Here is a 27,906-nt window from a genome sequence, read left to right as displayed (position 1 = left end):
ACCAGTGAAAGAAAATTAGGATTTGAGTGTCCATCTAGGGAAATAGGAGGTGGGCTTCTGAGCAGCAGGAGCTAGGGAACTGAAGTGCCTAGAAATTAAAATCTGTTCAGTAAGAGGATAGTGTTCTGGGGAATGTGGGTAGACACAGAGCAGCTCTTCTTGCCAAACAAAGGTAGTTACATAGAATCACATAGTTACACAGGCACAGAATGTAGCGATACATGATATGTCAATAGGGAACATTACTTTGATTCTCCTCTTCCCTCCTCCCCTGACAGCAGCTACACCAATTCTTTTCCAGTCTCCTCCTTTCCCTACTACTTCTCATTCTCCTTTCTCCTCTTCTTTCTCCTCATTTTCCTTCTCCTCTTTTTCTCTTTTTTCATTTTCCTTCTTTCTTTCTTCTTCAAAATGTATCTTTTTTTTTTGAGGCAGTTGGGGTAAGTGACTTGCCCATGGTCACATGGCTTAGTAAGTATCTGAAGACAAATTTGAACTCAGGTCCTCCTGATTCCAGGGTGCTGCTCTATCCACTGCACCACCTAGCTGCCTCCTATACCATTGATTTTTTAAAAATTTTCATTGATGATTTTTATTTCAAAATTACAGTTATCTCCTGTCTACATCTTTGCTGTGCCCCTTTATGAGTTGTTAATGAATCTTCTAGAAAGAAAAGTAGGCCAGAAGACTGGTGCCCATGACCATCACAGTACCTTTGTTGCTTAGTTTTGTTTGTTCTTACACTTCTGTCTTTCTCTTTTTTTAGGGTTTTGAAGACCCCAAGGACAAGTGAGTAATAGGACTCTGCCTCTCTTCTCCTAATTTCAGGAGCATTTCTAGGCTGTCCCCATGACTGTTCTCCCACTGCCAAAATTCCACAAGGAAAGACTCTTCATACCTACACCCTCGCCCTGCCTTCTCTTATCTCAGATGAGCCTTAAGGGATCTTAGGTACAGTGTCAGGAAAAGCACAGATCTTAGCACACTGGCGCATACCTCTTAGAACTAGCCAAATGCATCTCTTACTTAACATACAGGATGCTAAGCCACTCAGCAGGAGATCTGAGGGCCCAGGCAACTGCTATGTGCCTATTCCTCTCCCTTCTCCCACAAAACATTTGGCCTCAAGACTCCTAAACATATATGTCCCTTTGCCCCTCAAGGGAGGTTCAAATTCCTCCCTCTTTAGACTTTAGTGACGATTTGAAATTCTGTTCAAGGGCAGAGGGAGGAGTGGGCCCTTCTAGGGAGGTCAGTGTTTTGAATGCGTACACCAGCAATGCTGGATTCTGTTTCAAATTTCAATCCTAAGTCATATCCTTGCTTACACATGGTCTTCTGGCTGAGTGGGAAGTAACAAGCCTAGAAGTAACAGCATAGTGGCAGACAGCTGGGAGGAGAGAAGTAGCCTAGATTATATCCCCAAGGAAGAAAAAGCGACTTCCTATCATCCAGTATCCACTCAGCTCACAAGAAGGGATAAGTACAATTCTTTCACAGTGATCCTAGCTCATTTGGGTTATGGACTCCTTCTCTGAATAGCGTTTTTAAATGCATAAAATAAAATATACAGGATTATGAAGGAAATCAATTATTGAAATTCCATTATCAAAATGTTTTTTAAAACAAATTCATGAAAAAAAACAGATTCATGGACCTCACATTAAAAACCTCTGTTCTAGTCATGCCTTTGACATTTCTATTAATACCGTGTTAAGTTCTGCCCTTTAATATATTTAGCCAATTAACATCTCCCTGGTTTTTAGTTAAGAATTCACAAAGAGGTGTTTTCTTTCCCAACAGATGATCACTAAGACCTCTCTAGCTCAAATTCTGTGCCTTATGACTCATATATCCCCTCGAAATTAGTGCCTGTCCTAGAATTACTATTGATGATGTTAGATATGTTAGCAATAGCTTCAGATACTATGGCTTTGGATAACTGCCCACTGGGTTGATGCTGTTTCCTTTTTTTTTTTTTTGGTTGAGGAATCCATCTCCCTTATAGTCCTGTGGGTATTTAATTCAACCTGAAAGACATTTATTCAGCACTTAAAGTCCCACTCTGGTGCTTTATTGAGGCCTGAAAGTGACCCTGAGTTCAACCAGCAGAGCACAAGCCCTGGCAGGTTCTACCAACCTGGAAAGCCTTTGAGCATAGGCCGTGATGGACTGCAGATCTTTTGTCAAGGGCTAGCTGAAGCACAGAGACTCTCATCATCGCCTTAGCTGCAGGGCTATGTGTATTTCAGCGAGAGTGGACATAGTACATGGGAACATAGATTTAGACATGGGAGGGCCCTTAGAGGCCATCCAGTCCAGCTCTCTCATCTTATAGATGAGTAAATAGAGACACAGACAGAGGCTGGGTGGTTTGCCCCAAGCCACACAGCTACTAAGTATCTAAGGCAGACGCTTTGAGCCCAGGTCTTTCTGACTCCAAGTACAATGTTCTACGCATGATGCCAGTCTGGAATGTTGATACAGAGCAGTTGTGATCTGTGTCAATAGAGGGAGTACATTTACAAGGAAATTACAGCCTGGTAAAATATTAAAGTATTCAGCAACTACTATGTGCAAGGCATTGTGCTGACACTGAGGATACAAAAATGAAAAATGACAGTCCCAAAGCAAAAAGAAAAAACAAATAAATTTTTAAAATCAATAAAATATTTCTTAATTACACACAAAGTTCATAAGGGACACATGAACAGGGCAATTGTGTTACTTCCTTGTTAAGTTGAATGTATACTTTTAAAGAAAACAAACAGCATATAATACAACTTCATGATTTCATATACAATCTCACTTTTTCCATCTTTGTGTATCGAAAAGTTTATGTTTGTTGATGATTTTTAAGTTCACAAGAAAAAATAAAAATTTGGGGGCAGCTAGGTGGCACAGTCAATAGAATACTAGCCCAGGAGTCAGGAGGACCTGAGTTCAAATTGGCCTCAGACATATGACACTTACTAGCTGTGCAACTCTGGGCAAGTCATTAACCCCAGTTGTTTCACCAAAAATAAAAAAATAAAAAATTTTAAAATGATAATCCCTGTCCTTAAGGGGCTTATAGTCAAGTAGAATCATGTACACAAATCACTGGGAAACAAGTTAGAATAGGATTTAGAGCATAGAGGAGGTTAGACTGACCTGAGAACTTTGAGGAGGAAGATTACTGCTAGTCATGGGCAGTGCAGAGAATTACAGAAAGTTTTATGGAGAAGATGGCATGAGAGCTGGCCCTTGGAGGAAAAAGGCAGCTGGATGGTGCAGTGAATGGAGCATTAGACTTGGAGTCAGGAAATTCTGAGTTCAATTCCAGCCTCTGACACTTACTAGCTGTGTAACTCTGGACAGGTTGCTTAATTCTCTTGGCCTCAGTTTTCTTATCTATCAAATAGGGATAATGATAGCACCTACCACCCAGGATTATTGTGATACTATTAAAGCACTTTGCAAACTGTAAGAACAATATAACTGCTACTATTTGTTATTATTATACTATTCCACATACAGGGCACGGTGTGGAAAGATGGCGAGAGCAAGAGTCCACAGGATGAGATGGGAAAATAGTAAATGAAGTGCCCTCTATGAAGTCAAAAGAGCAACAGCAGTAAAGTCAGGAGGAATAAGTTCAAATCTTGACAATTAATACTTGATGACCATGTGCAAGTTGTTTCCCTGAGCCTCAGTTTCCCCATCTGTAAATTGAGGGGGTTAGACCAGATGATCTCTGAGGTCCCTTCCAGCTCTAGAGCTATGATCCTAGGATAAATAAAACTGGAAAGTTAGACTGAGGCTAAGCTAAGAAGTCCATATTCTTTTCAGTAAACAGTGGGAGGCAGGAGATAAGATGGAGGAGAAAACACAATCAGACATGTAGATTAGAAGGATAACTTTGGCTGCTGTGATGAGGATAAACTGGAGAGAAGAAAAATGGGAGGAAGAAATAGAGACAGGAGGCTCTTATCATTAGCCAAGTGAGGGGTAACTAGAGCAGAAATGGAAAGGCAAGGGCTTTGAGAGATGGAACCAAGCTTGGTCACTTGATTGCATATGGAGGGAGAGGAGATAAAGAATGGATCCTAGGTGACTGGGAGGATGGTGGTACCATTACGAGAAATGAGGAAGTTTGGAGAAGGAGCAGGTTTTGGGGAGATGATGGTTTCCATTTTAGATATGTTAAGTTAAAGATGAGAAGCCTAACGGATCCAGCTTGGCTTTGGGATCAGACCTGGGTTCAGTTTCTGCCTCTGATCCCTACTGGCTCACAGCCTGGGGTGAGTCAGTTAATCTAATGCTCTACTATGGACAACATCTCTAAAATTAAGTTCCAGTGCATCAGTCAAGGGAGTTTCCTCGTCCAGGTATTCCCTGTATCAATGAAACCATCCGTTTAGTCTCTGCCTCTTCTTGTTCGTTCATTTCAGTCATGTCTGACTCTTTATGACCCCACTTGGGGTTTTCTTGGCAAAGATACTGGAGTGTTTTGCCATTTCCTTCTCCAGTTCATTTTACAGATGAGGAAACTGAGGCAAACAGGGTTAAGTGACTTGTCCAGGGTCACACAACTATTATGTGTCTAAGGTCAGATTTCAACTCAAGGAGATAAGTCGTCTTGTCTTCAGGCCTGGTGCTCTATCTACTGAACCTTCTAGCTGTCTATAGTCTTTATTTCTGTCCCTAAATTTAAGATATTAGTGGGACAGCTAAGTAGAGAGAGCAAGCAAATAGTTGGAAATGTGGAACCAGAGCCCAGGGTAGAGCTGGAAGCCCAAGATGGAGACTTGGAAATCATCTGCCTAGAGGTAACGACTGAAGTCAATACCTTGGCTTAATAAATGATTATTAAACTGAATTGTGCAGATGCAATTGCCAAGGACTAGTATGTGGAGAGGAGAAAGGTGTGACATAGTGGGTAGAGTCAGAAAGACCAGGGTTCAAATCCTATCTCTGACACATACTAGTTGTGTGACCATGGGCAAGTCACTTGACTTTTCAGTGTCCCAGGAAACTCTCTAAGATCATTAATGACCAAAATGTTACAAGTCTGCATCAGTGAAGAGTTTTTCCACATGAAGAGTTACCCACTCAGATGAAGTCAGAAGCCAGAGATTCCCCCCTGTCCCCACTCCACCCCCTGTAAAAAAAACAACCCACATTGGGAATATAGCACCTCTAGGACAGTATTAAGTCACAGAAGGAAAACAGAACTAAGAAGTATAAAGCAGGACATATGCAACCAGCCTCTTTTCTTTCTTTTTCAAAAACTTTTTAAAATTGGCAAGTATTGGGAGAAGCTAGGAGGTGCAGTGGATAGAGCATCAACCCTGGAGTCAGGGGGATCTGAGTTCAAGTTCAGCCTCAGACACTAGCTGTGTGACCCTGGGCAAGTCACTTAATTGCAATTGATTTTTAAAAATTGGTAAGGATTTGTTTTTTCTTCCTCCCACCTATGCCCCTCCTCCCAATGAAACAAACAGGCCCTTAAAACAAATATACATAATTAGGCAAAACAAATCCCCAGTTGGCCACATCCAAAAAAGTATGGCTCATACTGCAGCTTGGGTCTGTCACCTCTGTCAGAAGGTGTCCGTCCCCAACCTCTTTTTTTCCAGTTCAGTCTGTTACTGTCAGTTAACTCCTTCCAGGTGACCCAGATTAGGGCCAGTCTCAAACCACAGCAATCTCCCACCACCGCCAGGACTAACAGAGTTTATGTTAAAAGAATAAAGGAACATGGTCACACGAAAACCTGGAAGAGAGGAGGTGCTGATTGGCAGTACTCATTGCTGGTGTTTGATCAGGCCCAAACACAAGAGCTTGAGGTGTCTTCAGAAATGATTCAAAATGGAATGGGGCATTCACAGAGAATCATGAAGCCAAGGACTACTGAAGCCCTGGGGTTCATTCTCCATTTTACAGATGAGGAACCCCAATGAGTTAAACGTAGCAACACCGAATAGAGGAAATTCCTCTTTTTGTGAACAATGGTATGCCCTCCTTCCAACTTCTGCTGAACTCCTTTTCCCAGTTTAAAGGGCCCAGCAGGACTCTAGGATCTGGTGGGGAACAGGATCAGGATGGATTCACCTTGTGTTCTTAAGTGGGACTTCCTTCTCTCTACCCAATATGTGACCTGGAGCTGAACTGGGTTAAGGAAAATAGCTGATCTGAGAATCGTGGCAGGGAGAGGCCTGTCCAAACCTTGATGTAGGGCACCATGAGAGGGTCTTAATGATCAAAGCACTGGAGCCGGAAGGGACCTCAGAAGTGATCTAGTACAACCGCCTCATTTTATAGACAAGGAAACAGAGGCACAGATAGGTCAACAGGTAGTAAGTGTCAGAATCAGGATTTGAACCCAAGTGCTCTGATTTCAGAGTGTCCTTTCTACTATGGGAGGAAAAAGATAGCTAAGATTGGGGGATGGGGATAAGGAAAAGTAACCTACCCTTAAAAAGGCCAGTCAAGGGCAGAGCCACATTCAGCTCAGTTTTCCAAAAAGCCAGCCCCATCAGATCACTCCAAACCCTTCTGGTTAGATTACTCTAGGGAATAATGTTTATGGAATCACAAAGCGGCCATGATGACTTTAGAGTTTCTTATCCCTTTTTACGTTATGGATCCCTTTGGCAATCAGGGAACACCTTTTTGACCCCTTCTCAGGATAATGAAATTCATAAAATAGAATACATAGGATTACAAAGGCAACCAATTATGTTGAAATGTTTATGAAAATTTTAAAAACAAACAAGTTTATTTTTAACAAGTCTCCAAGTTAAGGACCCCACCCCCTGCCCCTACCCCCCAGCTTTAGATCATCTCTGGGGTAGTCTGACTCTCCACCTAGTGACGATTGTGTTTTACAAGCTCTCCAACATGTAGCCATCTCTCCACCCTTACAGTGGTGGTATGGACCACAATTGAGAATGCAGCACATTTCATCCTCCTCCTCAGAGAGCTGGCTAAGCTCCTTCCCCTTGGCAACAAGGAAGGCATAAAGAAATGACAGGAGGAGCCTCAGTCTCTCTTTCAGGGGAAACTACCAGACATGCCAAACATCCCTGTTTTGGGGGAACACGACTTATTTGATTGGGTGCTGAGGCCCAAAGTCTGTTGATGCTGGGGAATAGAAATGAAGTGATACTCTAGGGAGGAGAAAAAAGGAAGAAGAAGTGGCAGATGGGCAAAAGATGGTGTTCAGATCCTGGCAGAGGTTTGGATAATCTGGTCACTGAAACTGAGCTCTGAAGAACTATAGCCTTAGGTTATAGAACTTGTGTTTGGAAAACAAGAAACTAGTCGAGTTTTGCTCCTTTTTCCCAGTCCCTGCCTTTCCAGGCCCCCTTTTCCCTCCAATCCCTCTGAACCACCCCCACCCTCCTGCTTCTTTGCTTTCTCCCCTAAACAGACTAAAGGGTTGGCTGGTAGGTTAGGGTTACAAATTACAAGTGTGCCTTACTTTAGGAAGATGGACTTGTTCATTTAAAAGTTGTGCATAAATCAGATTTTTGTAAATTAAGTTATCAGACAGACCCAGGAAGCTGTCTGGTCAAAGGAATCCTACAGTGAGACCTTTTTTGTAAAGTGACTAAACCTTCTGTGATGGGAATGATCTCCCTCAAAATTATTTGCTCTACAAGGTTCTGATTAATGACTGTCAGGTTTCTTTTATGTGAGACATAATCTATATTGGTGAAAAAATGACAGGTTTGGATTTTCTAAGGATTTCAGTAGCCTGTGTTGTTCCCTTCCACCTTCCCCTGTGATAACAGACAGTTAGGAGTTGGCTGTGATTTTTGTATTATGGGCCCTTCAGGTTTCTCTTGTCTTCATAAAAGCACAGTCCACTCCAGAGGTGTCAAACACTCTTATGTGGCCCTCAATCCTCCCGACCACAGCCTTGAATCAGATTAAAATGTAATTGGGAAATATTTAACAAATAATTAAAATAATTTTAAATTAAATTTTCTTTAAAAAATAAAAAAATAATTAAAATTAAAAATAAATAAAAATCCAATAAAACATAGATTATATTAATAGGTGGGGTTTTTAAGTCAGTATGCATCCCTCAGGGACCTTTATGTATGACTTAATGGCCCATTTCCATTTGAGCTTGACCTCATTGCTTTGCTCTGCCTCACCTTCCCTTCCGCCATGCTTCACCTCCAGGGCTTGGTCCAGAAACAAGAACACATGTTTCCACTAATGTAACTTCTCCCTGGGTGGTGTATCTGTCTTGGGTCTGTGCCCCTTCCCTCCCAGGAACACCCAAGAAAACATGAACCCGGAAGATGAGGTGGATGAGTTCCTGGGCCGAGCTATTGATGCCAGGAGCATTGATCGGCTGAGGTCAGAACACGTCCGGAAGTTCCTCTTAACTTTCAGAGAGCCTGACTTAGAGAAAAAGGTAACCCAGTCCTGGGCAGACAAAGGGATTTGGGGTGGGGGAATCAGTTCAGGGGGTGGGGTAGAACTCAAAACCCAAGCGTGCATTCCTCTCCTCAGACTAACTACTCCAACTAGGTTACTAGTCATTGACTTAAAATGCTAAATCTCTGGAGAAAAACTCCTCCAGCAAAGTAGGTGAGGTCCCTTTTCTTGACCTATGTTTTTCCACCTGTGAAATGGGGGCAGCCAAAAATTGGAGAGTATAAGAGGGATTTTATAGCCTTCATTTGTTAGATATTATGTTACTAAGGAGCTATACCACCCAGCATTCTAACTAGAGTAATTGAATATGAGAGATAACAAGGGTATCTTGAGATGGCCATCTATTCTATGTCTTTCATTTTTGTAGTTGAAGAAACTGAGGCCCCAGAGAAGTGGAGTTCAGAGATACAAAGATACTTAGTGTTAGAGCCAGGACCAAAGCTCAGGTTTCCTGACTCCTATTCCAGTGTTCTTTCTGCAACACCAAATGGCCTCCCTTGTGAGCTGGTATGCATGCAGGGAATGTAAACCCACTTCAGAGTTAAACTGAGGAGTACTTAATTAGGAAGATAGATCTACTGTGGAAAAACCTTTATGCTTTCCAAAGCCAAAAACAAATTATTCTGGATTATCCATTGTTTGGGATTATACGTGCCAGAGTTCTGCACCATTAGCATAGCCTGAAGCAATAGCCAGTGGATAAAAAAGGAAAGAGCCTGGTGCAGGAGAATGGAGGCCTGGGTTTTTTTCCTGAGTAGGCTAGCCCATTAGCTATATTTGGGAATAAGTCACTTAACCTCTTCTGCCCTCCATTGTTTCATCAGTAAATTGGGCAAAATACCTGCTCTACCTACATCACAAGGTTGTGGTAAGGATCTAATTAAATGACAGCTTTGGAAAACGCTTTGAAAAGGTCAAGTGCCATGTAAATGTCAATTACATTTTTATAATTAATCATAGGATCTCAGAGTATTAGAGCTGGAAGGGACCGCAGGGATCATCTAATTCAATTCCTGTATTTTACAGAGGAGACGTTTAGGCCCAGAGAGGGGCAGTGACTAAAAATAGGAATTAGCCTTATTCGTGCAGATCACCAGGCGCTGGCTGGAGAAAACAAATGAGCAGAGGAGAATGGGTAGCAGAAAAGTTCTGGGAGGACAGGCTGTGGCAGTCCTGTGGATTGTCACTAAGTCATGAGCTTGAATTGCTCTTGGTTCTTCCTGTCCACGAGCTTTTTTGTTTTGCTGTCATGTGAATGTTAAGAGAACAAAGTCCTCTCTGAGAGGGAGAAATCAGAAATCCCCTGGTTAATTTTCCCCAAATACTTGAGCTTGGGAACTCTCCTTCTCTCCCTGGTACATACATATGCCCCTAGGTCCCCAGTGAGTCCTACCATGGGGCCCAGGGGTCATTGTTGTCCTTTGTATCCAAAGAGGACCAAAATGGCATCATGATATCGGGGTCACTGTACAGGGTGTCTGTCTGAGTGTGGCTGATCAAACCATCGCGAGCTCAGACGGCTCTACCACAGGTCAAGCACAAATAGTCCATATGCATATCTGGGATGGAGATGTTTCTACATGTGCCAGTCACTTTCTTTTGAACTACTTTTGGGCCCAAGGGTAGGCCACACTGAGAAAGGAGAGGAAAACTGAACAAGGGACTGGTGTGGTCCAGAGCTACAGGGAAGGCAGGAGGCTTGAATCTGAGCCAAGACAATTCTGGATGGCAGGAAAAATCCTTCTGTTTCTGTGAGTGGATCAGTCATAAATTTTTTTTTTGGCCCCAAACTATGATTTCATTGATATATGAAATTTCCAGTGAGAAAACACTCTACACACATACATCTACAATATAGTTTATAGCCTTAGAGAGTACAGGACAGTATGGCTGGGGGGCACTGGGTTGTTAAGTGATTTGTTTAGGGTCACACAGCCACCATTACTGTAAAAGAAAAGCCTTGAACTTGGGTCTTCCTGACTCAAGGCTAGCTCTCTACCAACTGTGCCACATTGCATTGTTGTACCGAGAAATCAGCGAGCGAAGTCCAGACGTAATTTAAGATGTGGATTTATTAGCACGTGGCTGCAAGGGGTATGCACATCCAAATCAAGCAGCCCCGATCAGGGGTCGAGCTAGGGTTTATATGGAAAAGAGCATAGGAAAGAAATGCCAGGAACACTGATGAGGTAATCCAAAGGTGCAGGTGTCTTTGGGGGCTATGGATGGGAAAGTACAGGGAGTATACAGGACAAGGAGGGGGATGGATCTTTGGAGTCTGGCAGGAGGAAGAGTCCTTGGGCTGGCCAAGGACACCCCTCTCCCTCTGTCTTGATGAAAGAATGCTCTGCAACAAGGGAAAGCTTTCTCACAACACAGGAACTTACTGAGGAATTGGGAGGCTTCCAGAGACATGATCTGAGGGCTGGGGCCTGAGCAGCTCAGCTCTGTGTAGCTGTACCAGGGAGAGAGACAAGGGTCATACTGAGGCCCATGCATGAATAACTGCTAGGCACAGTGTCCTTGGGCTGGGGAGTGGTTGTCAGAGACAGTGTTTCTGAGACTAGGGAGAAATTGGGGCACAAGTACAAGCACAAGCACCCGAGCACCCCATTATTACAGGTCAGAGATCATACAACCAGACCAGGTGTCCTGGTCTGGTATAAACATAATTATCTAAAGCAATTATATTGCAAGCTTTCTTATCCATTTGCATTGGAGGTACGGGCTATGCTGAGCTATGCAAGAGTACATTTCACTGTTGTTTAGATTTAGGAGGAAAGAGGTCTGGGGCAAGATTAAGCACCAACTTTTGCTTTTCATGGCTTAAAGGGCCCTACTACCTAAATGGCAAAATAATGTTCTGCATTACAGTATCTCTCAGAGACGGTACTGAGAATGTTAGGAGAATGTTAGAAGTGAAAGGGACCTTACTTACAAATCATCTAGTTCAACAGGCTCATTTTATGGATGGAGAAACTGAGGCTCAGAAGTGAAATACCTTGTCAAAGGTCACAGTGGAGGCATGCCCTCCACTATATAATTTTAGTGCCTTGATTTATTAACTTTCTACTTGTGGGCAGAGTAAGTTATGGAATGGGCGTTGGACAGACTCTACCTCCAGTGCTTTTCACGGTGATAAGAATTTTAAATTCTTAATTCTTTAGGAAGAACTCCTCTCCCTCCCCCGCCCCAGACCTACTCACCAGTCTGGGTTGGTTTATCCCCATCTAGTGGTGTTGCTAGGGCATTAACCCTGTCATGAAAGACTGGCTGTGTGAACTGACGTGGCCCAAGGGGGACTCATTAGAGTGAATTATGGAGTCAGAGTTGCCTGATTCTACATTCCAGATGTCTTTCCAAACCTCTCCTTTTTCTCCTCTCAGTATTCTAAGCAGGTGGACGACCGCTTCGGTGCCTACGTGGCCTGTGCCTCCCTTGTCTTCCTCTTCATCTGCTTTGTCCAGATCACCATCATGCCACAGTGAGTACTTCCTCTGCCCCACTCTTCTTGATTGCAAGCATCCCAGGTCTCAGAAGGGTAGAGACACTTGTTTCTCTAGCCAACAAAGCAAATTTTAGGTCCAGAAACAAGATATACTCTATGATGTCATCATATGACAGCTAGGTGGTGCAGGGGCTAGTGCTGGGCTTTGAAGACCTGAGTTTGAATCCTGCCTTATGCATTTACTAGCTGTGTGACCCAGGACAAGTGGCTTCATCTCTCTGGACCTCAGTTTTCTCATCTATAAATGGGGGTGGGGGTTGGACTTAATGGCCTGTAAAGTCTCTTCCAGCTCTAAGTCTATGATCCTAGAAGGTGAGGAGAGAGAAAGCAAGGGTCATGGAATTAAGTGTAAGTTTTCTCAATGTAGGAATTCTTTAAAAGGGGAAAACACTGACTAATGTCTGAGTTGTGATATGTGAGTTAAAATGCAGGCACTTCATTCACAGTTAGTCACACTAAACATTCATCCAGGTCATTAATGGGCCATACACTATGTGCTGGTTCATTGTTTCCGTATTTGTCTATGTTCAAATGAAGTCACTAGTGCTATCAAAAATGTTAAAAGGAAATAAGTAATTGTAATATAAGCAAGAATATCACATTCTGTATGCATATTAAGTCCCCCCCTTTTGTGTATAATTGCATATCATTAATTACTCCAACAACTTTTATCTGCTTCTGCAGTAACACAGATCAATGGATTGGGTTGCCTCAGTTTCCAAGTTGTGTTGATGTTATTTTACCCTCTGGCAGCAGCTCTGTGGCTCTAGAATTGACTGAAGTTACTCTCTGACAAATCTCCCCTCTAGGGAAGCTTAAAAATACACTTTAAAAAGTGTTTCTTTCCCTGTTATAAAGAATTTCTTTTTCCCCTTCACAAGTTGGTTTAAGACAGTTAAGTGCAGACGCTTGGGCTGGAACAAATACCTGGCTTAAATGGCTGTTGAGTATTCACTTTCCCTGGTGAGGCTTTCATTTTCCTTTAACCCAGCAAACAGTACTTAACTTCTCCCAATCTTCTGTTATTGAAAGCAAAGGAATTTCAGAAGACTTTAAAGGTTTGGTTTTTTTGTTTGTTTTTGCACACCCCTGGTGGAGAGACTGACAATTCAAAAATGAAATGCACTTGCTACCATTATTTTCCCTCTCTGGGGAATCCCCCCAGGCTCATGCAGGCTGGTATCTATCATCTATAATTGTGATTTCCCTTTGAAAGGGGCAGGGAGGAGGGAGGGATGGACAGCTCAAACCCATAGGCTATTTCCTGTTGAAAGGCTGTGATTGAAGTGGAAAAAAATGGAAATAGGATTTCTTGGAAATTGGACATGGAATAGGGAAGATGAAATATTATTTTCACCTATTATAAGAATTAGGAGACAATGGGAGGGGATGGATTTAGCAGATTCTAACTCTTCCCCATGAATATGTGGGTCTACTCTAGTCTGTACCCTAGCATCATGGACAGATACCAGCAGAGTTCTCCCCCCTCTCCCCCAAAGACTCCAGGGCAGCACATTTCCAAAAATGGCTGAGATTCTTTTAATCTATTAATCTTTGTAATTTCTTATGAAGTCAAGAAAATATACTTCTACGTATTTTAAGGGAAGAATAAATAAGACAACCATATTCCAGACAAATACGGCTACTTGCCACACTCCCCACACACAACATTCCATCTCCCTTTGACTTTGCATAGGCTGTCCCCATTATGCTGTCTCTACTTGCCTCAGATCCCTTCAAGGCTTAGCTCAGATGCCCCCTCTTCTGTGAGGCTTGTCCTGATTCCCCAGTTGTCAGGTGCCTTCTTCCCTTCCCCCTTCCTGTACTTTTTTATTTACTTTGTGTATATTTTGTTTACTTACATGTCCATGTCATGTGTCTCCCCATCTCCCCCCTAGAATGTGAGCTTCTTGAGGACAATAAGTATTTTGTTTTTGTTTCTATATCCCCAACACCTAACAGTGCATGACATATAACAGTTACTTAATAAATGCTTTTGTGAATGAAGGAATGGGTGTACAAATAAAAATTAATCAAATGATGGAAAAATGGTTAAAATATTAAAAATCTATTATTCAACACTAGGTCTTAGGTCCTAGTCTTCTCTAGGCTTTTGCTGCTCCTAAGCGATCAGGAAATGTAACAAAGAATGCTGGGTACATTTTGAGAAAGAAAAAGAATTTTTATGAGAGGAGGGATTCTCTGAATCTGTTTACAAGTTTGAGTTTGGGCCCTAGTGATCATCATAAGGTACATTTAGAGGAAATGGAGTAAACTCTGTGTCAGAATTCTTTTAGAAATCATCCCAAATTTTTACCTAGAAGGATGTTTTCAATTCAGAATCCAGGATCCAGAAGGAAAAGCTGGGGTCCATAGTTGTTCTTTTAAAATTTATAATGTGTAGTGTGTGCTCCCCTTGTACTAGACAAGACCTCTCTGAATAGCCTAATTGATGTACCACAGAAGTGCTTTCCTTTGGAAGGCTGGGTGTGGAAATCACCTACCTATTCCCTGGAAGCCAGAGTAACTGCCTTTTCCTACCTTATTGAAGGAAACCTTAGTTCTTTTCCCCAGACTGTCCAGGAATCCTTCCAACTTTCTCTTTGCTTCCAGCTCCATGTTTATGCTGGCTTTCTACTTGACCTGTTTCCTGCTGTTGACCATAGTGGTGTTTGTCTCCGTGATCTACTCCTGTGTAAAGGTGAGTAAGCAAGCAAACATCCTCCATGGCCTCTTTTCTATTTAAGAGGATATAATACTTTTGAAGTAGATAAAGGGAAGACAGAAGAAGCCCTGGTTCTGGTTTGCTGGGCATAGGGCTGTCCCCAGTGTCTACCCCAAATTCCTGGAGCTGGTGTTTTTTGAGATTCAAAATTATTCTTAGGACACAGCATAGGAAGTAGAGAATGGCATTGTGGTCAGGCATCTGTGGTTGTCATTGTTTTTTTTGTTTTGTTTTGTTTTAGGCAGTTGGGGTTAAGTGACTTGCCCAGGGTCACACAGCTAGTAAGTGTGTCAAGCGTTTGGTCTGAGGCTGGATTTGAACTGAGGTACTCCTGACTTCAGGGCCGGTGCTCTTTCCACTGTGCCACCTAGCTGCCCCCTGTGGTTGTCATAGTTAAGGAGCAAGATTGGAGGGCTGATCAGTGGGGGGAGAACTGGAATATTTTATTGTGGACCTGTTTGTAAAGAAAGCAGATGTGGACCTCGACAAGAATATGTCACTTTTGGATCCATCTGTGGCAGGTTTTCATGTGTCAGGGACAATGTAGAGGTAATATTCTGAATGCCTTTGCCATAGCAGGGTCCAGTGAGCTCTGATCCTTCGACCTCAGTGAGATAGAAAGGAAGGTTCCAAAAGTACATGTATAAAGAAAGCTATCTGTCCCAAATGCCACCAACGTCCCAAACAGAATCCCTGTGTCACATAGGATTCAAAGAATATAAAGCTGAAAAGGGCCTTAGAGACTATCTAGTCATAAGATCATAGATTCAAAGCTAGCAGGGCCCTTAGTAACTCACTATCTAGTTTGATTTTCACAGATTTCCCCAGGGAGGGGAAAAATTTCTTGCCTCACTCACCCACTTGGTATCAATGTTATCGCCTTTGCAAGAACCCAATTCTCCAGGGCTCTTTTAACTACATCTTGTTGCCACTATACATTCTGCCCCGACTAATCTGAGCCCCTCTCTGGGACAACTGCCTAGCACAAATACCTTCTGGTCATTTCTGAAAAAAAAATTTTTTTTGGTCCCACTTTCACTACTTTCCTTTCCCTTTGGCTTTACCCTAAGCTTCATTTCCTTAATGCTAAGATTTCCAATCTAGGCAATGGGAAAGGGAAAGACTAGTAAATGGAAAACATATCCATTCCTGCTATGGCATCTCGTCACCTCCAGCTTCCTTCATTTACCTGTCTCCACTTCAACATCATATCCTTTCTATGTCAGAACTTGCAAGCCCCCACCTTAAAGTGCTATGTAAATGTCATCTCTTATTATTATTATCCTGCCCCACAAGTAGCCACTCCAGGGTCACAAAAACCCAGGTCCATTCATTCTTCCTATCCCTTCTGGGTTGTAAAACTCTTTCTTTTTACTTCTGAGGAGAGGGAGAAGCTTACCTTCTAGAAAACATCCTCTTCTGCTACAGTCTTAGAGTTAAATCTCTCAGCCCCTGGGGGGAACAACAGCATAAGACCAGCTACAGAGAACTCCAGTCCAGGAAAAAAAACATGGCACCACCTAATGAGAGTAATCACTCATGAACCATCCACCTCCCTTTCCTGGTTTTGGGCATTTCTCCATCCATTTCTCTAGTTGTATAGAAAATCTAGTAAGAAACACTGTGACATTATCATTGCAATAATTCTCCCCTCTTGCCTTTGGCCACTCAGGAATTATATCTCAGTAGAATCCTTTCTGTAAAAACAACAACACTCTATACCAAAACAAAATCAAAATGGATACATGATTTAGATATAAAGGCTGATACTATAAACAAACTAGGAGAGCAAGAATAGTTTACCTTTCAGATCTATGGAAAAGGGAAGAATTTATGACCAAAGAAGAGATAGAGAACATTATGAAATGCAAAATGGATGATTTTGATTATGCTAAATTGAGAGGTTTTTGCACCAACAAAGCCAATGCAACCAAGATTAGAAGGGAAGCAGAGAGCTGGGAAACAATTTTTACAGCCAGTGTCTCTTATAAAGGCCTCATTTCTAAAATATAAATTTGACTCAGTTCTCTATATAAGAATACAGGTCATTCCCCAATTGACAAATCGTCAAAGGATATGAACAGGCAGTTTTCAGAGGAAGAAATTAATGCCATCTATAGTCATATGAAAAAATGCTCTAGATCACTATTGATTAGAGAAATGCATATCAAAACAACTCTAACTACCACATCACACCTATCAGATTGGCTAACATGACAAAACAAGAAAATGATAAATGTTGGAGAGGATGTGAGAAAATTGGAACACTAATGCATTGTTGGTAGACTTGTGAACTGATCCAACCATTCTGGAGAGCAATTTGGAACTGTGCCCAAAGGGCTATAAAACTGTGCATGCCCTTTGACCCAGCAATACCATTTCTAGGGCCCATATGTACAAAAATATTTATAGCAGCTCTTTTTTGTGATGGCAAAGAATTGGAAATTGAGAGGATGTCCATCAATTGGGGAATGGCTAAACAAGTTGTGCTATATGAATGTAATGAAATACTATTGTACTATAAGAAATGATGAACAGGCTGACTTCAGAAAAACCCAGAAAGACTTATATGAACTGATGCTGAGTGAAGTGAGCAGAACCAGGAGAACGTTGTACACAGCAACAGCCACAATGGGCAATGACTGACTTTGATAGACTTAGCTCTTCTCAGCAATGCAGGGATCTAAGACAACTCCAAAAGACTCGCAATGGAAAAAGTTATCCACATCCAGTGAAAGGACTTTGGAGTCTGAATGCAGATGGAAGCACACTATTTGTTCTCCTTTTCTTTTGTTGTTTTGTTTCTTCTTTCTCGTGGTTCTTCTCATTAGTTCTAAATCTTCTTTACAACATGACTAATGTGAGGCAGCCAGGTTGCTCAGTGGATAGAGCACCGGCCCTGAAGTCAGGAGGACCTGAGTTCAAATGCGGCCTCAGACCAAACACTTGACACTAGCTGCGTGACCCTAGGCAAATCACTTGACCCCAAAACAAACAAACAAAACCAACATGACTAATGTGAAAATATGTTTAATATGAATGTATAAGTAGAGCCTATATCAGATTGCACGCCATCTTGGGAAGGGAGAAGAAGGAGGGGGAGAAAATTTAAAACTCAAAATCTTATGGAAGTGAATGTTGAAAACTAAAAATAAATGAATTAATTATAATAATTATAGAGACAATTAAAAAATTACAGAGACAATTAAAAACAGCAACAACAGCAAAGCAATAGGGAAGGAGCTTCCGTCACATCCTCCAGAGAATCATTCCAGGTTTTCACTTCCTGCACTGCCAGGAAGTTCTTTTGAAGTTTCAACAGCTAGTTGATCACAGTTCTAGGAGTAGAACCGAGTTCTCCTGACTTACATTGCTCTTCCCACTATACAGTGCTATCTCTCAGGAGCTTATTTCTGCTCCTTTTGGGTACAGGAGAAACAACTACTCAGCATTTCCCTCATTAAAACGTTTTGCATTTGACATTTGACTGTGAGGTCTAAAAATATATGTACTGAGGTGTAGAGAATATATGATCCAATTGTGTCTAATGTCTCTTGATTCCTCTTCACCAAAAAATAAAATAAAAATAGTTGGCTTAGAGCAAAATGCAGGCTTGAAGGCTCTCCTCAAACAAAGCATCTTCCGTGCGTATGTTAAGATCATAGAGGATTCCATGACAGACTGCAATGGTGCATTATTTAATTTGTCGGCTTTTCAATGGCTACATTGTTTACACTGGTTCTACTAATTTTTCTGATTTAAGATAATTATTGTGGCTTCAGAGGCCCTATGCCCATGACATGCCACCAAAAAAAAAATATTATTCATAGTGGAGGAAAGGTTTCAGAATATTTTGGCTTTATATTCCTGGTACCAAAAGAAGATGTGAATGGGTTGAAATCAACACTGTAAGAACAAAAATCCATACCACTGAGAATACATATCCATGGAAATACTGAATTATGCCCAATACCTAGCACACAGTATGCACTTAGTAAATAACTGTTGAATTAAGTTGCATCCCCCATGGTAGATTGCTAGAAAGACACAGACAAAGATTGCACAGGATGAGAAGACATGGATGGGTTTGTGGTCTACATTGATACAGGAAGGACCACATGATTATAGAATTCTGTTTACATGTAACACGAATCCATCGACATATACTTGAAGATCACAATCAAGTCACCACACAGCCCTCTTTCCTCAAAACTATACAACCTTAGGGGGCAGCTAGGTGGTGCAGTGGATAGAGCTCCAGCCTTGGAGTCAGGAGGACCTGAGTTCAAATCCAGCCTTAGATACTTGACACTTACTAGCTGTGTGACCCTAGGCAAGTCACTTAACCCTGATTGCCTCACCAAAAACTACACAGCCTTAACTGATTTATGCTTACTGTTGTAAAAATGCAGCATGGTAAAAATGATCTTAAAAAAAAACCAAAACATTATTTAGCTGAACCCAAGTCATCTTTTTAAAAAATGAAACTGTTAATTAAAACAAAAATAAAATCCAAAACCAACCCTACCTAGTGAAATTCTAAGTTCAAGCTGGAACTCATATTTTCTCATGTTCTTTGAGAAGATCACAGGATCATAGATTTAGAGATGGAAGAGATTTTGGAGGACATGGAGCCCAACCCCCTCACTTTATAGATGAGGAAGGTATGGCCCAGAATGCTTAGGTAACTTGCCCAGAGTCACACAGCAAGTTAATGTCTGAGGAAGGATTTGAACCCAGGTCTTTCTGGCTTGGAGTCCAGCATTCTATTTCAAAATAATCCCTTAGTCATTGAGCCATTAAAAAAAATGGATAGAAGAGAACAGAATGACAGTCCATAGGAAACACAGATAAGCCAGGTCAGGTTTGAAAACAGTGCATTGAATTTATTGTATCCTTCTAAAGAAAAGCAAGCTGTAGATTTGCAGCTTCACATGCAATCCTCTTTTCTTATTCTACTTTGTATATGGAAATATTCATTTATTTATTGTTGCTTAAACTAATGATCAAATGAGATAATATTTGTAAAATGCTTAGCTGAGCACCTAGGAAGCGCTTAAAAAATGCTTTGTTCTCTTCCTTTAAGTTCAGAATTTTCATAAGGAAGGAAAAGAAAAAAGAAAAAAAAATTTCTAACCAAACTGATTTCTTTTGATTCTGGTTGTTTCTCACCACACCACCTTGCTCTTGTCCTAGTGAGACACGAAGCTGTGAGAGTTTGCAGGACAGGACAGCAGCTCGATGATTGCAGAGTTTAGTGGAGGAAATCCAGGCTGGGACTTACATGGGTGGGACTTACATGGGGAATAGCAGAGAGCACAGTAACAATGGTCTAGCTCCATTTTCTAGGAGGCTGAGGAAAAGGGGGCGTGAGAAGAACAGTTAGCATTGGGTTGGGGAGAGGTGAACTGTCAGGGAGGGCAGTTGGATAGAGAGAGGAAGGAAAGAAGAAAGGCAGAAAACAAGCATTTGTTAAGCACCTACTATGTGCTAGGCACTGTCCTAAATGCTTTCCAAACAATATCTCATTTGCTCCACACAAGAGCCTGGAAAGGCAGGTGCTATTATGAGCTCCATTTTAAAGATGAGGGAACTAAGGCAAAGAGGTTAAATGACTTGCCTGTGGCCACAGGGCTAGTAAGTGTCTGAGGCTGAATTTGAACTCAGGTCATCCTGACTCCAGACCCAGTGCTTCATTCACTGGACCACCAGATGCCTGGTCGGGGGACTTGTGTCCAGGCACAGACTTGGCCTTTGAAACTTTCAGAATTAGGTCATCCTTGGTTCTTCCTCGTCACAGGAGCAAAGGGGATGGCTCAAGGAAGACTAAATACTACCCCTCCTACTTTAAGCACCCTGAAGGTTCCTAAGCATGCTGACCTTCAAGACATGCAGGCAACCCTCACCTTTTTCTGTAATACATTTCTGGAAACTCCATCTTCAAGCAGATCCTAGTCCTAAAGCAGACTGAATTTTCTCATTGGAAGAATGTTCTAATTGGGAGCTGAGTTTCTGACCAGGGTCTCAGCATCAAATAAATCACAGCAATCACTAACCATTTTCTAGAGAAACAAAGATACACCAGCCATAAACCTCTACTATTTAAGATTAAAAAAAAAAACATTGTCAGCCCTATAAAATAGGCATAAATATATCATACAGATGGATTACATAAGGGGCTCCCAGTAGGTTATTAAGTGTCCATACAAACAGCACAACTGTGATAAACATTAATTAAGCATGTAGATAATAACTTTGACTTCATTTAGAACAGATGTTCTTAAAATTTCATGAACCTGTTTTATGTTGGTAAATTTATTTCAGTATAATTGGTTTCCTTTGCAATCCTATGTATTTTATTTTATGCATGTAAAACCATTATTCTGTGAAAGAGGTCTGTGTGCTGCACCAGATTGTCAGAGGGGACCATGGCATACATAAAAATGGTCAAGAACTCCTGATTAGAAGGACCCTTTTGGAATAATTTGGATGGTCTAGGTTGCTTTAAAAATCCATACAGAGAAGTAAATCTCATCGCTGGTGCTTAATATCCATAAGACCTTGGGCCAATTATTTCAACTGCAGGCCACCATTTCTTTTTCTCTAAAATGATGGGGTTAGACCAGATGGATCTCTGAGGTCCCTTCCAACTCTGGGTCTGTGATCCTTTGGTTCTTCTTTTTCTGCCAGTGAAGTTCCTTCTGACAAACAGCTACATTCCAGTATGGTGTAGTTGAAAGAGCACTGAATTTGGACCCAGGGTTTGGGTTTTTTATTATTCTTAATATTTTATTTGCCCCCCCCAATTACATGTAACAACAATTTTTAACATTCATTTTTAAAAATTGAGTTCAACGTTGTACACAATAACAGCCACGTTGTGCGAAGACTAATATTGATAAACTTAACCCTTCCCATAAATACAAGTATCTAAGACATCTCCAGAGGCCTTGTGATGGAAAATGTTATCCACACCCAAAAAAAGAACTATGAAAGTTGAATTGCTATTTTTTTCTCTTCTGTTGAGTTTTGTTTCCTCTTTCTGATGGTTCCTCTTATTGGTTTTAATTTTTACTTACAACAACACTAGTGTGAAAATATGTTTAATAGGAATGTAAATGTATAGCCTATATCAGATTGTGCGCTGTCTTGGGGAGGGTGGTGGGGAAGAAGGGGGAGAAAAATTTTAAACTCAAAAGCATATGGAAGTGATTATTGATAAATCAAAATAAATTAATAAAATTTTAAAAAATTAAATTAAATTTTAAAAAATTGAGTTCAAAATTCTCTCTCTCTCTCTCTCTCTCTCTCTCTCTCTCTCTCTCTCTCTCCCTACCTCCATCTCCTCCTCCCCCCTGAGACGGTAAGCCATTTTATTTAGGTCTACACATACAATCATGCAAAACATATTTCCATTTTAGTCATGTTGTGAAAGAAAACACAGACAAAAAACAAAAAACACAACAACCACCACCAAGAAAAATGAAGAAAGGAAAAAAAATATGCTTCAATCTGCATTCAGACTCCACAAGTTCTTTCTCTGGAAGTGGACAGTCTTTTTCATCATAATTCCTTTGGAATTGTCTTGGATCACTGTATTGCTGAGAATAGCTAAGTCATTCACAGCTGATCATGGTATAGCATCACTGTTACTGTGTACACTGTTCTCCTAGTTCTGCTCATTTCATTTTGCATCAGTCCATGTAAGTCTTTCCAGGTTTTTCTGAGAGCATCCTGCTGGTCATTTCTTATAGCACAATAGTATTCTATCACAATTATATACCACAAGTTGATCAGCCATTTCCCAATTCATAGACATCCCATCAATTTCCAATTCTTTGCCACCACACAAAGAGCTGCTATAAATATTTTTGTACATATAGGTCTTTTTCCTTTTTTGTTTTTACCTCTTTGGGATACAGACCTAGTAGTGGTATTGCTGAGGAAAGGGTATGCATGGTTTTGTGGTCCTTTGGGTAAAGTTCCAAATTGCTCTCCAGAATGGTTGAATCAGTTCACAACTTCACCAACAATGCATTAATGTTTCAATTTTTCCACATCCTCTGCAACATTTGTCAATTTCCTTTTTCTGTCACATTAGCCAATCTGATATGTGGTACTTAAGAGTTGTTTTAATTTGCATTTCTCTAGTCAATAGTGAATTAGAGCATTGTTTCATATGACTACAGATAGCTTTGATCACTTTGTCTAAAAATTGCCTGTTATATCCTTTGACCATTTCTCAAATGGGGAATGACTCTTATTTTTTTAAAGTGATTTTTAAGCCTATAAAAGGCCATTTTTTTGGTTTTTTAAAAATTAATATATTTTGAATTATCAACAATCATTTCCATACGCTTTTGAGTTTTAAATTTTTCTCCCCCTCCCCCCCACTTCCCTCCCCAAGACGGCGTGCAATCTGATATAAGCTATATACACATACATTCCTATTAAACATATTTTCTCATTAGTGATGTTGTAAGAATTAGAACCAATAGGAGGAACCACCAGAAAGAGGAAACAAAACACAACAGAAGAAAAAAAATAGCAAATAGTATGCTTTAATCTGCAGGGGATGACTCTTATTTTTATGCCTTTGACTTAGTTCTCTATATACTTGAGAACTGAGGTCTTTATCAGAGATACTCGCTGTAAATTTTTTTCACAGTTATGATTACTAACTGTATTTCTCTCCTTCCTATTTTCACTGTTTATCCTACCCTCTCTCTCCTTTCACCCTGTATATCCTCAAAAAATGTTTTGCTTCTGACTACCGCCTTCCCCAATCTGCCCTTCTTTTTTTCAGTCCAACAACCCTACCCCCCAACCCCTGGCCTTCTCTTATCCCTTTCCCCTCCTACTTTCCTGTAGGATAATACAGATTTCTATATTCACCCAAATATGTATGTTATTCCCTCTTTGAGCCAGTTCCAATGACAGTAAGGTTCAAGCATTTCTGCCCACCTCCCCATCTTCCCCTCCACTGTAAAAGCTTTTTTGTGCTCTTTTATGTGAGATAATTTACCCCATTCTACTTCTCCTTTCTCCCTTTTCCTAGTGGATTCATATTTCTCATCCCTTTATTTTATTTTTTTAGATATCATCCCATCATATTCAACTCACACCCATACCCTCTGTCTACGTATTCTTCTAACTGCCTTAATAATGAGAATGTTCTTAGGAGTTACAAGAATCATTTTCCCATGTAGGAATGTAAACAGTTTAATCTTATTGAATTCCTTATGAGTTCTCTTTCCTGTTTATCTTTTTATGCTTCTATTTGAAAGTCAAATTTTCTATTCAGCTCTAGACTTTTCACCTGGAATGCTTGACAGTCCTCTGTTTCACTGAATGTCCATTTTTCCCCCTGAAGGATTATGCTTAGTTTTGTGGGGTAGGTGATTTTTGGCTGTAATCCTAGTTCCTTTGCCCTCTGGAATATCATATTCCAGGCCCCTCTGATCCTTTAATCTAGAAGCTGCTAAATCTCCTGTTATCCTGATTGTGGCACCACAATATCTGAATTGTTTCCCTGCTTGCAATATTTACTCCTTGAACTGGGAACTCTGGAATTTGACTGTAATATTCCTGGAAGTTTTCATTTTGAGATCTCTTTCAGGAGGTGATTGATGGATTCTTTCAATTTCTATTTTGCCCTCTGGTTCTAGAATATCAGGGCAGTTTTCCTTGATGATTTCTTGAAAGATGATGTCTAGCCTCTTTTTTTGATCATGGCTTTCAGGTGGTCCAATAATTTTTAAATTATCTCTCCTGAATCTATTTTTACATCAGTTCTTTTTTTTTCCAATGAGATATTTCACATTTTCTTGTATTTTTCATTCTTTTAATTTTGTTTGGTTGTTTATTGATGTTTTATGGAGTCATTAGCTTCTACTTGCCCATTTCTAATTTTTAAGGAATTATTTTCTTCAGTGAGGTTTTGTATCTCCTTTTCCATTTGGCCAATTCTACTTTTTAAGGTGTTCTTTAGTGAATTCTTGTACATCTTTTTTTTCCATTTGGACAGTTCTATTTTTTAAGGCATTCTTCTCTTCATTGGATTTTTGTGCCTCTTTTACCATTTGACTTATTTTGTTTTTTAAAGTGTTATTTTCTTCATTATTTTTGCGCCTCATTTACCAACCTGTTGACTCTTTTTTCATGATTTTCTTGCACCACTGTGATTTCTTTTCCCAATTTTTCCTCTATCTCTCTTATTTGATTTTTAAAATCCTTTTTGAGCTCTTCTAGCATTTTTTTTTTTTGCCAGAGACCAATTCACATTTTTCTTTGAGGCTTTAGATATAGCAATTTTGACTTTGTTGTCTTCTGAGCGTGTGTTTTTATCTTCCTTGTAACCACAGTAATTTTCCATGGTCAGGATCTTTTTGTTGTTGTTTGCTCATTTTTCTAACTTATTTCTTTTTTAGCTTTATATTAAAGTTGGGCTCTGCTCCTGGGATGAAGGGGGCACTGCCTCGAGCTTCAGGTTTTTTATATAGCTGTTTTCGGAGCTTGTTTTGGGGGTCTGTAAGTTTTCAGTCCTTCCAAGGTGGTCTGATCTAAGGAGAGGTGTGTTTACTACTCTTGGCTTGTGCTCTGGTCTGTGAGTGACCATATGGACTCTCTTATACCCTGGACCTGTGACCAGGGTCCCTTGTGGCTACAAGCTCTGGTATGCTAGTGCTCCTCCTCATCCTGGGACAGCAACCCAGGATTGTGACGTGGATCTGAATATGGGCCATGCATCAGAGTCCTGCCCCTGGTGCCAGCAAAGGTACCTCGGTCATTTCTTTCTGACCAGTTTTCCAGCCTCTGGGGGCTGAGACTGCAGAAGTAACCACTGGCATCACTGATTCAGTTACTCCCAAGACCTGCTCCTGGTTTCCTGTTGCACACTTGTGGCCAAAGCTTGTGCTGGACTGTGCTCCACTCTTATTCCAGTGTGAAGACCTTTCTTGCCAACCTTCTAAGTTGTCTTTGGCTGGAAAATTGTTTTACCCCATCTTTTTGTGGGTTCTGCTACTCCAGAATTTGTTTTGAGGCATTATTTAAAGGTTTTTGTTTTGTTTTTTGGTGAGGCAATTGGGGTTAAGTGACTTGCCCAGAGTCACACAGCTAGTGAGTGTTATATGCCTGAGGCCGGATTTGAACTCTGGTCCTCCTGACTCCAGGGCTGGTGCTTTATCCACTTCCCACCTAGCTGCCCTTTATTCAAAGTTTTTTTGGAGGGGAATTTGGGAGAACTCAGGCAAGTCCCTGCCTTTTCTCCACTATCTTGGCTCCCTGGACCCAGTTTTGAATCCCTGCTCTGCTACTTACTAGCTATTTGACCTTGACAAAAATCTTACTACCTATTTGGGCCTTAGTTTCCTCATCAATCTGACAACATTTATTAAGAACCTATTCCAAGAAGCAGTGTGATATTGTAGATAGAGATTTGGCCTCAGGAAACTGGGTGTAAATATTCATCATTCAGTTGTTTCAGTCATGTCTGACTCTTTGTGACCCTATTTGGGGTTTTCTTGGCAAAGATACTGGAATGGTTTGCCATTTCCTTTTCTAGGTTATTTTACAGATGAGGAAACTAAGGCAAATAGGGTTACTTGACTTGCCCAAGGTCACATTGCTAGTAAATGTCTGAGGAGGGATTTGAACTAGGGTCTTCCTGACTCTAGGCCAGGCACTCTTTCCACTGCACCACCTAGCCACTTGGTGTAAATATACTAAATATATGAAGGGCCCCAAAAGGACTGCTAAGTATATATACAAATGACACAAACACAAATTTGACCTAAAGTTAATTTGCAATAATGAAACATTATTAAACTAGGCCTAGGTTCAAGTCCCTCCACATATTGGCTGTATGATCCTGGTAACTCTAAGACTAAGTTGCAGAGAGAGTGCTGGCCTGAATTGGCCATGTATCTTGGATTGGCTCTGAAGAGGAAGGGGCTGGAATTCCTCCTCAGCAAGGCCCAAAGCCCAAGGCAAAGTCTTTCCCTTGCACCAGATGAGAGGAGGGGGGAATGATCTGCTGAGACACTATAGTGCTGTGTGGCCATAGCCATCTGAGTTTTACTGTGTTTCTCTCCCTACCCCGTTTCCTTCTCTCCTTCCCTACCTCTTCATCCCCCTCATCTTCGTGGCAGCTTTTCCCAGCACCGCTGCAGACTCTCTCTAAGAAGATTGTCCAGTCCCGGACCAACAGCACCGTAGTTGGGGTCTTCACCATTATCCTGGTTTTCCTGTCTGCATTTGTCAACATGGTATGTGGTCCCACCATCTACTTCACAGCATCCATGGCCTAGTTCTGACAGAGCTCTGCAAGCAAAGGGAACAAAAGGACTCCTCCACAGCCCTTAAGGTCTTCTTCTGTAGGAAGATCTTGTGTCTAACCGCCGGGACTTAACCCATGCAGCTCTGAGGCTGGGGTAGGATGGAATGCTTAAGGTCATCCAGCATTGAATCTTCCATTTCTAGCTACTTAGTGCCCTACTCCCAGGGCTAGAAGCTAATTAAAAAACTTAGACCACTATTTTATTGATCTAAAAATAAGCCCATTTGTTTTCTTCTCAAATCTAATTTCACCAAAACCTGAGTTCATATTAGGACAAATAAAGTGTCCAAAATAAAGAAACCACTGATGATAAAAGTTAATGACATTTATTTCAATGAAAAAAATGTTTAAAAAAACCCTTTTATAGTAACATTTAAAACATTTGTACAATTATTTTTCATCATATACCCACATTTCTCTTTTGAAAGAGATCTCCTTGAAAGGGTCTGTCCTGTATTTGTGAATGGCATATATTCAAATCAATGTGATCTTTTCAGTTGAGCTGTGGAGGACATGGGAGACATCACTGCACATATCTTAAATGGCCCAGCACCAATTTCACTCTCTCATACTCACATGTCTCTCCTCTTCCTACCCCAGTAGAATGTAAGCTCTTTAAGATTTGGGGTTGTTTCATTCTTTGTATCCCCAGCACCTAGCACAGTGCCTGATGAAGTAGGTGCTTAACGATGCTTATTGAGTTGACTTTATGCATGTCTATGACCACATACTCAGGATAACTCTTATACTCTCATCCCTTCCTGCTACAATTTAATGTATACATTCAGATGAATAGTTACTTTTTCCCAACCACCACTAGGGTGGAACCCACAAAGTGGAAGTAGAGGAAAACTCAAAGGTGGGAAAGAGTCCAACAAGAAGTTGTCATCCCAT

The 27,906-nt window shown here is 40.9% G+C and overlaps 2 protein-coding genes across 3 annotated transcripts in view; one reads left to right on the top strand and one right to left on the bottom strand.

Moving 5' to 3' along the window:
* SEC22A (SEC22 homolog A, vesicle trafficking protein) overlaps nt 1–27,906 on the bottom strand; it is a 160,043-nt gene that overhangs the window by 9,514 nt on the left and 122,623 nt on the right. The gene's annotated exons all lie outside the window — the stretch shown is intronic.
* ADCY5 (adenylate cyclase 5) overlaps nt 1–27,906 on the top strand; it is a 262,353-nt gene that overhangs the window by 207,688 nt on the left and 26,759 nt on the right. Inside the window, 5 exon segments of the mRNA XM_020985965.2 lie at nt 767–789; nt 8,272–8,416; nt 11,826–11,923; nt 14,561–14,648; nt 26,825–26,941. Coding sequence (XP_020841624.1) covers nt 767–789; nt 8,272–8,416; nt 11,826–11,923; nt 14,561–14,648; nt 26,825–26,941 — 471 coding nt within the window.

The sequence above is a fragment of the Phascolarctos cinereus genome, unplaced genomic scaffold (genome assembly GCF_003287225.1).
Source record: "Phascolarctos cinereus isolate Bilbo 61053 unplaced genomic scaffold, phaCin_HiC Scaffold_726;HRSCAF=1367, whole genome shotgun sequence".
Lineage (NCBI taxonomy): Eukaryota > Metazoa > Chordata > Mammalia > Diprotodontia > Phascolarctidae > Phascolarctos > Phascolarctos cinereus.
Note: the sequence above shows the minus strand (reverse complement) of the source record. Positions and strands in the feature narration are given on the sequence as shown.